The sequence below is a fragment of the Camellia sinensis genome, chromosome 9 (genome assembly GCF_055761805.1).
Source record: "Camellia sinensis isolate YWXY chromosome 9, ASM5576180v1, whole genome shotgun sequence".
Lineage (NCBI taxonomy): Eukaryota > Viridiplantae > Streptophyta > Magnoliopsida > Ericales > Theaceae > Camellia > Camellia sinensis.
This window is the reverse complement of record NC_138969.1, coordinates 146,504,513-146,515,994: the sequence shown is the minus strand read 5'-3', so window position 1 is coordinate 146,515,994 and position 11,482 is coordinate 146,504,513. Positions and strand designations below refer to the sequence as shown.

The window sequence follows — 11,482 nt, the reverse complement described above, 5'->3', positions numbered from 1 at the left end:
GATTGGAGACTATGGTATCAATGCTATGAATTTTATCCATAACAATGGACAATTGGCCTCAAAATCATCAGATGTGACTGTAAACCCTAGTTATGTGCAACAACAAATAGGAGGTGTTAACAACCCTAGTTTTATGCAAGCACAAGAGAGGCAAAGCAATGGAATAGATGGTCTTATTCAAGCCTGTGACCAAGTTCTTTTACAAGGGCAAGATGGAAGACACAGTGAAGCAATTGCACAAGGACAAGATAGGGTAATTCAAGAAAGTGCAGTTATGCGTAGTGGTCACGGTACGGTCGGTCCGATTTTTGGGCATGGAGGAGAATTGATGAGGCTGGTCAGCCAGGGGAGAGAAGGCAGTGTGCAGAATAATTGTAGCGATGTTTTACCAAGAGGAGGGAGAGTTAGGGTTAGAGGAGATGATAACCTTGCAGATCACAGTCAACAATATATGAGTAATACTACTCATAAAAACAATCTAGGTAGATAGTTAATGGGTTAATTACCCTTTCAACTCTTGTAATTTGATTTAAGTTTTACTTTGATCTTCATTACGGTGGAGCATCATAGAAATAGAGCCTGCACTAAATTTATTATACCTTTTATGATAAAATAAAATCATGATCTGAGAACTATAATAAAGTGGAGCATCATAGGTCTGATGATTAAGTTTTAGGAAAAATTAGTAGTAGATTCTGTTTTTTTTTTTTTTTGATCGGCAAAAGAGAAATATTAGTAGTAGATTCTGTTGACAGGACTATTTACTTATAAGTTTTGAGTGAGCTTTTTTCTTCCATTTTTTCCTTTATTTTTTTTTAGTCTATTTATCCATTGTTTCGACAATGAGAAAACACTACAAGAAATATGAGTTTTGACGACGTTCATTTAACGGTGTTTTATTAAACGCCATATTTTATAATATTTGACGGCGCTTTTTAAACGCCACTTTTTTGAAATAATAAAACGGTACCGTTTCAATAACAGAAGGCGTCTTAAAGCGCCTTCAAATGTCCTCTCTCTTTCTCCCTTAAATGGGCGAGCCTCTGAAGCCCTAATCCCTCACCCGCTCATTTTGTAGCCCTAATCTTTTACTCACTCACTCTCTCGTTCGCTCTCTCTCTCTGAACCCTCTCAATGGATCGATTCATCTCAATGGATCAATTCATCTCAGAATGATACAATCTCGGTGATTCATCTTGGCTATTTTGATTTTGATTTCGATGTTTATCTTATTTGGAATCCTCACGGCTTCAAATCTCGCCTCTCTCAACCCTCTCTAAGCCCTTATCATTCTCACATATTCATCTTTGAGATTCAAAGCAATTTCGATTTCGAATCTCCACCACCAGCACCGTCTGCACCGGCTCGATTTCTCTGATTTCGATTTCGATTTCGAAGCTCCACCGCCACCACCATCTGCACCAGTGAGGTATCGATTTCTATCTCTCACAAGCTCTTCCTCCCGTCTCTCTCGATTTGGTTATTGAAATTGTAACCAAGAACTATGAAATTGAAATTGATCAATCTGTGATTCCAGTTTAAAAAAAAAATCGATACGTGACTCAAGATTATAATTTTTATTTATTTATTTTTTTCAATTGTTGTTTCTTCTTTTGTTTTCTTTCTCGTTTCTTTTTTGGGGGGTTGGCGTTTTGATATTTTTGTGGATTTTGTTCTTTTGGGTTTTCAATCTCTGTGAGAAGATAAGCATCATAATTTTGAATAAAGAGGTACCCTCCCTCTCTCTGTCTCTCTCTCTGCCATGATCATCAGTGTTTTGTATGTATTTTGTTTGTGCATGTGAAATTTGTGTGTATATGTCAAGGATTGGATACATTTTTTTCTGCTGTATGTTTGATTTAGTGAACATCCAATATTTGAAGCATGTAATTTTGGTTAAAGATTGGCTATTCCTTATCTTTTTTTTCCCCTTTTCTTGGTGTCATAATCATTTTAAGAAGTTGTTTGTCTTGGATTAGGTTTGAGCAGTACTATGTTTTTTCCTTCAGTCTACAAATATTTGTCAAACCAACTCTGAATAAAGCATTAGCTTCTGATTTGGGTGCGGGAAGAATGATTTTGACTTGTGCTTTTGCTGCAGATCCAGATGATCCACTGAAGACTACTGATCAGACCAGGCATCTTGGCTTAATCGTATGTTCTCTGTAGTCATTAAAATTTGAACATAAAATTTGCAATGGAGTTCTTATCTTTAATGTACTGCAAAGATTTTTAATTTTTGTGGAAAATCCTCTTTATGGAATTTTTAAAAAAAATCTGAATTGGAAAATTCTTGCATTTTTGTTTTGATTAAGTTTTAATTGGGGTAAAGAACTGGAGTATTTAGACTAACTGAAACCATGAAATACCGTAGCCAGGACATAGATAACAAGTTTTATATGTAGTAGGCTCCTTTTATAAAAGTTTCGTAGCTTGGTATGTTCAACAAGAAATTTGGTTTCATAAATGAAGCTTTGCATTGTTTCTTTTTGTTTTTTTGTTTTTAAATTTTTTTTTTATTAAGCAGGCAACAAGTTTTGCTGCATCTTTGGGAGAGCATCAAATTATGCATGAGTCTTTAGGTTTTGATACTGCAAATTCTCTTTTCTCAGCACTTAAATGGGAAACAAGGGTTATCATAGGCTTCGTATTTGTTGGAGTTTTTGAAAACAGTTTTCTGTTCTAGGAGTCACGTAAAACAAAAAATAGAATTGAAAATTTGTTAAGTTCATTGTTCTCAGGAGCTATTTTCAGGAAAAAAAAAAGGAGTTAAAAAAGAACCAGTTTTCAGAGAAACACCAGAATTCTGTTCTGTTTTTTTTTTTTTTATGCGAGTTTCTTTTTGTAATTCAATCTACAGTGCATAGAATGCCCTTGATTTGAGTCTAAATTTCTGCCCCTCACCCTTTGTTCTTCTTGATGAGATATTTGAGGACAATGATAGGAAAAATAGAGTTTGAATGCTACATTCTTTCCACACAAAAAAAGAAAAAAAGAAAAAAAAAATAAAAAGAAGAAGATTATTTGGCGATCTATCCTATAACAACTTAAGCTCATCAGTTGATTCAGTCGATTCATTTTGCCGAAGCCGACAAACTAAATTGTAAGAATGCTTCTTTCCTACTTAATAACTACTACCATAATCTCTCAAAAAATTTCTGTGTATCCAGCTCAACTTTTCACTCTCTATTTTCTACAGGAACTTGTTTGGAAGCTCTTCAGAGGACAATGCTTCGTAAATTTCTGAAACTTTCATAATATTTTTTTGTTGTTTTCATAAATTATTTGGGCACTGTTTCAGTTTATTTCTTTCTTATCTAACCTAAATTCTAATATAATATGTTGCTGACTGGTTCATGATCTCATGTTGTTCTGTCAGTGAAATTCTTGCTTACCGTGGTTGTGTACGAAGTAAGTAGAAATATTATTTATTGTGTTGATAATTTGAGAGTTATCATTGCTGTGTAAAGCATTTACCTGTTTTTAAGGCTTACACACTTGGGGACTGGAAACTGAAAATATGATGTTGGGATTCCATTTGTCTTCTTTCCAGGTGTAGCTAGTGGATAAAAAATGGTGGCTTAAAGAAGATTTTTTTTAGAAAAAAAATGTTTAGCTTCTTTTAGGTTAAAATCACAAATAAGGATAAAAATGTACTTGACTGTTTATTTTTTGGGGGCTTAGGGGGATGGTGTTATCGAGTAATTCTTTCCTAGATCTCTTTGTTTGCTATCTTTCTTTTTATTTCAAAGGTAAATAATCTAGTTATGTTTTTGTCTCAGATGTCTCTTCTTTCCATATAAATTGTGGTGGAAGTGAAGTAGTTGTTGATGGAAAAACATATGAAAAAGATATAGATTCAGCTGGGTCTTCATGGCTTTTCATAAGCCCAACTAATTGGGCATTTAGCAGCACTGGTGACTTTGTGGAAGATAATTGCCCTTCAAAGACATACCATTGAACTTTAATGTCCTGTGGTCCTTCCCATCCTGATCCTGTTTGATTTAATGAATCTTTATGTAGGAATTGGTTGTATCCTGTCATTAGTGCGCTTGTCAAAGTGAATTTTGTAGTTTGTTATCTTTTTTGTCAACTGTAGTTCCCATTAACTATTTTTTATTTTATTTAACATCCTATTGATTTGTTGAGAACTTCAATTTATGGGACCTGATGTTGATGGCATTCAGATAAAGGCATTCAGATAAAACCCAAGTCAAAGCACATATGGATAGACCATTGCAGCCTCTGTGATTATGATGATGGACTGATAGATATCACCCGAGAGAGCACAGATATTACAATTTCTAGGTTTGGGAAAGTACATTTATATAATAATTACACCAGAAACTGGGGGCATTTATGTTGTATGTGCCAGTGTAGAATCACAGGTAAAGATGCTTCCAGCTGCTGCTTTCTTCATCATCTACCTCCTCTTTTCCTTTTTGTTGGTTTGAATTTTAAGGTGTTAAAAGATATTATACATGGTTGGCCACTTCCTATGAACATGTTTATGGTTTTTTGGCTTCAGATATATTCACAATGCAATATATATAAAGCAGGACAGAAGAAGGTGGCTTTCAAATATCTAACAGAGAAGGTAATTTGTTTTATCTTGGCATTCTATCAATGATATCTGAAACTTCATATGAAGACATTAGTGACTTCAAGAAATTGTTTCTTTAATGGCACAAGTTTCTTTATGTTGCTTCAAGAAACAGTTCAAATGCATGCTTGGGATGGTAAAATTTCATCCCATGATAGGGAACTCCTCACTTTAAGCAGGGAATTTTTACTTCCATCAGTAAGTGAAATCTCTGTTTTTTACTTTTAAAGGTTAGGTGTGTACTCAATCTTTCGACTCCCAAACACACATTGATGTGTACTATTTGGGCATTGTTTTGGGTACTTGTTTGGTTCTTTGTCAGTTTATATTTGACATAGTTTCAAATCACTCCTGATCTATGTAAGATTAATCCGTGTCAAAAGTTCAGTGGGAATGATGTTGTCCATTAACGCCCACTCCACGATATAAGAATGTAAAAAATAATAGAACCCTTTCAAATCTGTTAATGGAAAAATGAGTTGTACTGTATACAAAATAGAAGCTAATAGGGATCTGATCTTGTTTAGATGTAATTAATGTAGTTTTGAAAACAAGTTTTCAAACATCAGTTTAAATAAGTAATGACAAAATGTAGAAACATTAAAGATCCATTATAGAGAGACCTTCTCTTTCTATTTCTCGCTCTTTTCATATCTCTGAAATGGTGGTTACATATCTCTAAATAACTAGAAGAGCCTTAGGAGCTGAGACATCAGGAAGTCCTACAATTGTGTGGGAAGGTGTTCAGGTCACATTTATTTGGAAGTCCTACAATTGTGTCCACAGATGCAGAAGTGAGTAGATTTGTTTTGCAAAGTGATGGCAAGGCTTTTGTGCCTTCTTACCCCAAATCTCTCACTGAGTTGATGGGTAAGTCTTCTATGTTTTTTAATCCCTATTGCAGGTTGAGAGTATGATCTGTGGAAGGGAAGTCAATCCTGACCTTGTTCAAGTGGAGAAGGCGAAGGCAATCCTTATGGTAATTTCTGCTCCCACTTCCGTAGCATTGCTTATACTACGTTGTTCTTGGCAAAGTTACAACAGTTCATGTCTGGATTGTCATTTATTAATGGTAGAACTGCTTTTCTAATTTACTAGGAGCATGAGGTAGCAATCCTTGAAGTGCTTGCAAAACTTGCTGATGTGTCAGATGAGGGTGAGTCGAGTCAATTCTTTGTATCAATCTTGCTTCCTTTTTGAATTGTTTATCAATGCAACATGTGGACTCTTATTTGCAATCTCTCAGATGATTCTCCCAAACAATTTCAATATCATGACTCCCAGAAGGAGCTCCAGAGAATTGGAAGAGGGATGGCAACACAAAAGGGCTTGTATGTATGGTTAGGTTGATAACAGACTCAGACTCCATTGATGGGTTCAGATGTAGATATATATATATATATATATAATATGGGTAGCATGTTACCGCTATACAGGCTCTCAGCATATCAGCACCTTGTTTTAGGCGTTAGTTTGTGATAGGATACTGGTTGTTGTAGGACGGTCACATTTGGGCTCAAACCTTCTGCCTACCCTAACACAGGTGTGACCTAGAATTCCCTCAATCACACACATTTTAAGTGTCAATTCAGTGCAGAGAACAATATGGTAATAGAATGGCTGCTGTGTGTTATGGTCATAGTGAGTATCTTTGTTGTTCTTGGTTGTGGCCAGTGTAGGCATATCGAAATCATGTACTGTGTTTGTAGCTAATAGCAAGCATATTTACATGATTCATTTGTGACCTCCTGAACTTCATATAATTCGTATATCACTTTACAACATGTTTGCACCATTGAGGAACTTTTTTATGTCATGTCCTGGGAATATACTTTTTTTAGTGTGTGTTAATGGCGCTAGTTGACCCCCATAGGGTTGAAAGGGTTAAGGGCTCTTCTACAATTAGTTCCTGAGAAAAGATGTAAAATACAAAATGGTATGGCTTTAAAGGTTCTTAATGTTGTGTTTGGCTGTTGAGAAATTGTACAGGAAGAAGTTGTGTCCCATCAACACTCTCTGAGAGTGTTAACCATGTCCTATGCTCTTCAAATATTTGTTCTCATTATTCTCATCCCCAGAATGTTTTGTTCTCATCATACATGAATTTGATTTATTTTGTTCTCTGTTTTCTCTCTCGTTTTTTATGGAACAAGGAAGTTTCCTCAAAGGTTCCAACTGTGCTGAGACTAAACAGATGAAGGATGATAATGCCCATTGAAAACTCAAGGAACAAAAACTCAGCCTGTGACGAATTGTTCTGACTTGATCTTGAGAATTCTTTATTTATTTTTATCATCAATTATTAGTTCTTAATAATTGTTTGATAGGTATTTTTTTGGTTCAACCATATAAAATTAACAAAATTAAAAAAAGGCCATGGCGGCGTTTAGAAAACGTCACTATATCCCACTCCAACGGCTAGATTTTTAAAATATATAAATGTCTATGACGGCGTTTTCAAAAACGTCGCTAAATGTTATAGTGACGTATAGTACTGTTAGGTAGGACATTTGGCGGCGCTTTTTTAAAACGCCGCCTATACTAATATAACGACGTTTATCAAACGTCATAAAGTTATAGCGACGGCCGCGTCATCGGCGTTTGGGATTAAACGTCACAAGAAGAATTAGCGGCGTTTTTAGTACTTTTAGCGGCGTTTAAAAAACGCCGCTAAAAGTGAATTTTCCAGCAGTGAAATTTTGAGGTTTTTAAATGGATTTTGTGTTAGTAGAATGATAACTTGTGACTAGTAATGAGAATGACAAATTTATTGAAGTGGTAAATAATTGGAACATTTTGGCTTTTATTTATGAGCTTTGATTTTTGAAAAAAAATTTCTTTGTATTAATTTGTATTGAAATATGATTAGAAAAATATAAATAGTTCAATTGCAATTTTTTTAAAAATATTTTTAAAACAATAAATTTATCACTATAAGTTAAAGTAGGGTATTTTGATAAATAAGTTCAATCCACAAGATCCATTTGTAACTGTCTCTAAGTTTGAAGTATCAGCCATTTAATATTGTATCACCATTAGATATTGGGATTTTTGACTTTCAATTCGATTATTCAACAATATATCAATCAATAATATCTGATATATAATATATAATGGTCTTCTCAATATCAATACATATAAGGTGAGAATGAACTCTCTTCTCTTTTTTCTGGGGAGTAAAGGACTACTCTGTTCTGATTTATTGCGATGCATGGAAAGGATTAGAAAGTTGAAATTATGCACAAAATTGGATTAGAAATAGGATCATAAAAATTGATTACATAATCAGTTATAGAATAAAAAGATTTTACAAAGTTTATAAGTATGATCTACTTTTAAAAATTTTATCATTTTATATACATTCTATAACTACAATATAAAATGGTTTTAGAGACCAAAACTTTTTATTCCTAAAGTGAAAATTTTGTTACAAAAGCTATTAGGCTACCAATTATTGTCGTCAATAAAAGGCCATCTGAAAAAGTAAAGAACGACTTTTGGCAGTGAAATTTTGAAAGTATCGCTACTAAATGAACTTTTAGGACAACAATTTTGTGACAATTTTTTTTACACGAAAATTTTGGTCTTAAAAAGGTAGTAATTCATCATTAAATGATCCATTTTTTATCTATAAAAATGATATTTTTTTTAAAATTAAACCATTTCATCCTTAAAAGGTGATTTCATCCCTAAATTTATGTTGATAAAATTTTAATTTGCTGTAGTGTGTTTATATAAATATAGTCCTAGTTTTTTCTGTTATATGAATCTGTCTTGCTGTGCTCTTAGTTGTTTGCACATTGAGTATGAATGGAACTAGTTGACTGATGCTCCTTTTTCATGGTATGAATTATGCACCATGGTGCAGGTGAAATACAGAAAAGCTGGGCTGGGCAAGAGTGAGGAGTGTGAAATTGAAATATGTTTATGGTCTGTTTGGATGGATATAATTTGAAATGTATGGATTTAATATAATTATTGAAGAATAATAATTTAAATGTAGAGTTGATATATAGTTCACGCATGAATTTTAAAAGGGGAATTTAAATGTAGAGTTGATATAAACTTACATTTCAATTAGTTCATAAGATATTGTTATATTCTAATAAATTCTATTGTTTCGAAAGTTTAATCCACTGAATCCTAATTCTCATATTTGAGATTTTTTGTAGACATTTTTACTCTTAGCATTTGGAAGAGGGGGCTAATCGTAGATAGGCAATAGAGATGAAGGTGGACTCGTGATGAAGATGATGACAAACCTACTATGGATAGTTATTTTTTTGCCACTGTTTTTGTTTTTATTAGCAAAAAAAAAAAAAAAAATTTATTGATAAAATAAATGCACAAAGACCATTGATATATACACTACAACAAAAAATACCTTTGGCGACCAAAACTGGTGACTAAAAAAATTTAGTCGCCAAAAATTGTGGAATTGACGACCAAAAATTTTTTTAGTCAGCAAAAGTACAATATTTAGTTACTAATTTTTTTTAGTCGGGATATATTGATTATTGGCGATTAAAAAAAATTTAGTCGCTGAAAATACCAGAATTGGCGACAAAAAAATTATTTTGGTCGCCGTATATTGAGTTTTTTCTACTAAACCATTTAGTTGCCGAATGTAAAATAAAAAATTATTTTTTTATCTTTGGCAACCAAAAATTTGGTCGCCAAATATATATTTTCAGCGACAATTTTTGTCGCCAAATAGTTAATTTTAGCTACTAAAATTATTTAGTCACTGGATGAAAAAAAAAATTACTTTTTATCTTTGGCGACTAAAATTTTTTTTTTTGATCAGCAAAGAAAGAATATTATTGATAAATAGATAGAAAAGAAGGACTTGACTGAATTGCATCATAGCTCAAAAATACATCCCAACTAGGTTGGCACCTATAATTGAGCCCAATCATATGCAAGCCAAGACTGATACAAAGGTTGATGAGACCTCAACCAAAACTGGAAATGAAAAAAAAACAATAGAGGACTACATCCTGCTGGAAACTACAATTTATGGCCCTTCAATCCATCCAAACAGTGCATGAAATCATGGATTGTGTAATTAGGCAAATGACTAGAAAACTTCACCCATGTGGCCACTTTGATCTTGATACTATCCACAATATTTCCCCAAACAGGAACTTTAGAGTTAAAAACCATGTTGTTTCTTGCAATCCATAAGCTCCAAACCACAGCCAATGGAATTACCTCCCAGATGAGTTTACCCAGGTTTTTGTACTTTTGACCATACCACCATAAAAGCAAGTCTTGTAAGGAACTAGGGGAAACCCATTGGGAACCCCACCAACAAATAATTTCAGCCCAAACCTTCCAAGCAAAATTACAATGCAAGAGCAAATGCAAAGTAGATTCGTTATCAATACTGCAGAATGCACAGTGATTGATTGCGGGGATAATGAGCCCGCGAGCAAGGAGATCCGAAGAGGCGATTCGATTCCACCAAACAAGCCAACCAAAAGCTTTAATTTTGGGAGGGGCTGCTGATTTCCACATCTTCATAATCGGAAAAGGGGTTAAACGAAGAGAATTTTCAAAAATTTCATAAAGAGATTTAACTATAAAGGAGCTTGATGGGAAAGGAGTCCATAATAGATGATCCACACAATTGTTATTAATGCTGAGAGGTTGTGGCAGTCTACTAATCAGCTCAAGATGCAACTCATCTTCCCAAGCTCTCAGGGTTCTCCTATATGAGATATTCCAATGAGTTTGATTATCCGCAGCCTGATACAAATACTGGTGGACGAATGAATCTTTGCTTGTAGCTAGAGAGAAAAGTCTAGGATAGAGGTTGGACAAAGGAGTACATGAGACCTAAGCATCCAACCAAAATTTAATTCTTTTACCATCCCCTAGCTTGAACTGAATATTTTCCAAAAATAATGCAATTGCTCTAGATCCATACCTTTCCATAGTTGAGATACTTTTCCACACTGCAGATGAAAATCTGAAGCTTGAACCATTTGGTAACCAACAGTCTTCGTTCACATTGTTTTTGGCACAAAGAACTTTCCTCCACAAGGAACTTTTTTCGGTGGCGAATCTCCACCACCATTTGCATAGGAGAGTGTCATTGCCTTCCTTAGTCTTTTTGAAGCCCAAACCTCCAAAGTGTTTGCTAACAGAGCATGCCTCCCAGTTGAGTAAATGCAATTTCCTTTTGACATCACTATCCCCCCATAAAAAGGATCTCTGATATTTATCAATAAGGTTTGCCACTTGGGTAGGAATTTTGAAAAGGGATATATAATAGATTGGAAGTGAAGAAAGTACAAATTTAATCAGAGTGATTCTCCCTCCAAGAGAAAGATACCTCTTCTTCCATGAGGCTAGTCTTTTCTTCACTTTATTTATGATAGGCTCCCAAGTAGACAGTCTTTTTGGGTTGGCCCCTAGAGGCATTCCAAGATAATTGATTGGTAACGAACTCACCCTGCAGTTGAAGAATTCGGCTACTTGAGAGGTGAAGTCCCTGTTAACCCCAACTCCACAAATTACAGACTTTTGGTAATTAATCTTCAGTCCGGAAATTAACTCGAAGCAACTGAGAATTCTTTTCAGATTTATTATCTCATCCCAATCTGGATTGCAGAACATAAGAGTGTCATCTGCGAATTGCAGATGTGAAAGGTTCAACCCCGAGCCACCGATATCCACTCCCTTGATAAGATTGAGGTTTTTGGCTCTTTGGATGAGAATATTTAGCCCTTCAACCACAAGATTAAAGAGAAAGGGGGAGAGAGGGTCACCATGCCTTAAGCCTCTCTGAGGAGGAAATTCTTGAGAAGGAGATCCATTCACCAATACAGAAATATGAGGGGAAGAAACACATTCCTTAACCCAAGAGATCCA

The 11,482-nt window shown here is 34.5% G+C and overlaps 2 protein-coding genes across 12 annotated transcripts; one reads left to right on the top strand and one right to left on the bottom strand.

Annotated features, from left to right (window-relative positions):
* Window positions 1–1,050: 1,050 nt before the first annotated feature.
* Window positions 1,051–6,419, top strand: LOC114312007 (putative LRR receptor-like serine/threonine-protein kinase RFK1). 11 transcript variants are annotated; one of them, XM_082887761.1, is made up of 9 exons: window positions 1,052–1,429; window positions 2,102–2,154; window positions 3,200–3,235; window positions 3,380–3,411; window positions 4,188–4,388; window positions 4,529–5,582; window positions 5,702–5,759; window positions 5,850–5,948; window positions 6,040–6,419. In XM_082887761.1, the coding sequence occupies exons 6-9, from the start codon at window positions 5,517–5,519 to the stop codon at window positions 6,066–6,068; spliced, it is 252 nt and encodes an 83-aa protein (XP_082743887.1). In that variant the 5' UTR covers window positions 1,052–1,429; window positions 2,102–2,154; window positions 3,200–3,235; window positions 3,380–3,411; window positions 4,188–4,388; window positions 4,529–5,516; the 3' UTR covers window positions 6,069–6,419. The 11 variants fall into 11 exon arrangements, 8 of the variants coding, with proteins under 8 accessions (XP_082743880.1, XP_082743887.1, XP_082743888.1 ...); XM_082887758.1 differs by having other exon boundaries at window positions 1,054–1,429; window positions 3,783–4,388; XM_082887757.1 differs by having other exon boundaries at window positions 1,054–1,429; window positions 2,102–3,411; window positions 3,783–4,388; ... (1 more) ...; window positions 5,297–5,397; window positions 5,508–5,582.
* A 3,194-nt stretch (window positions 6,420–9,613) lies between these two features.
* LOC145799802 (uncharacterized) lies at window positions 9,614–10,685 on the bottom strand. The gene is made up of 2 exons (XM_082889434.1): window positions 10,536–10,685; window positions 9,614–10,444 (listed from the first exon to the last, which is right to left on the bottom strand). The coding sequence occupies exons 1-2, from the start codon at window positions 10,683–10,685 to the stop codon at window positions 9,614–9,616; spliced, it is 981 nt and encodes a 326-aa protein (XP_082745560.1).
* Between the last annotated feature and the right edge of the window lie 797 nt (window positions 10,686–11,482).

Excerpts from the sequence above, each read along its gene's own strand:
- LOC145799802 (XM_082889434.1), bottom strand. The coding sequence starts at position 10,685 with ATGGTGGTGGAGATTCGCCACCGAAAAAAGTTCCTTGTGGAGGAAAGT. Across the intron at positions 10,445-10,535 it reads AGTATCTCAACTATGGAAAG|GTCTCATGTACTCCTTTGTC; the intron begins GTATGGATCTAG and ends TTGGATGCTTAG.
- LOC114312007 (XM_082887754.1), top strand. The coding sequence starts at position 2,961 with ATGCTACATTCTTTCCACACAAAAAAAGAAAAAAAGAAAAAAAAAATA. Across the intron at positions 3,104-3,199 it reads CGAAGCCGACAAACTAAATT|GAACTTGTTTGGAAGCTCTT; the intron begins GTAAGAATGCTT and ends TATTTTCTACAG. Across the intron at positions 3,236-3,379 it reads TCTTCAGAGGACAATGCTTC|TGAAATTCTTGCTTACCGTG; the intron begins GTAAATTTCTGA and ends TTGTTCTGTCAG.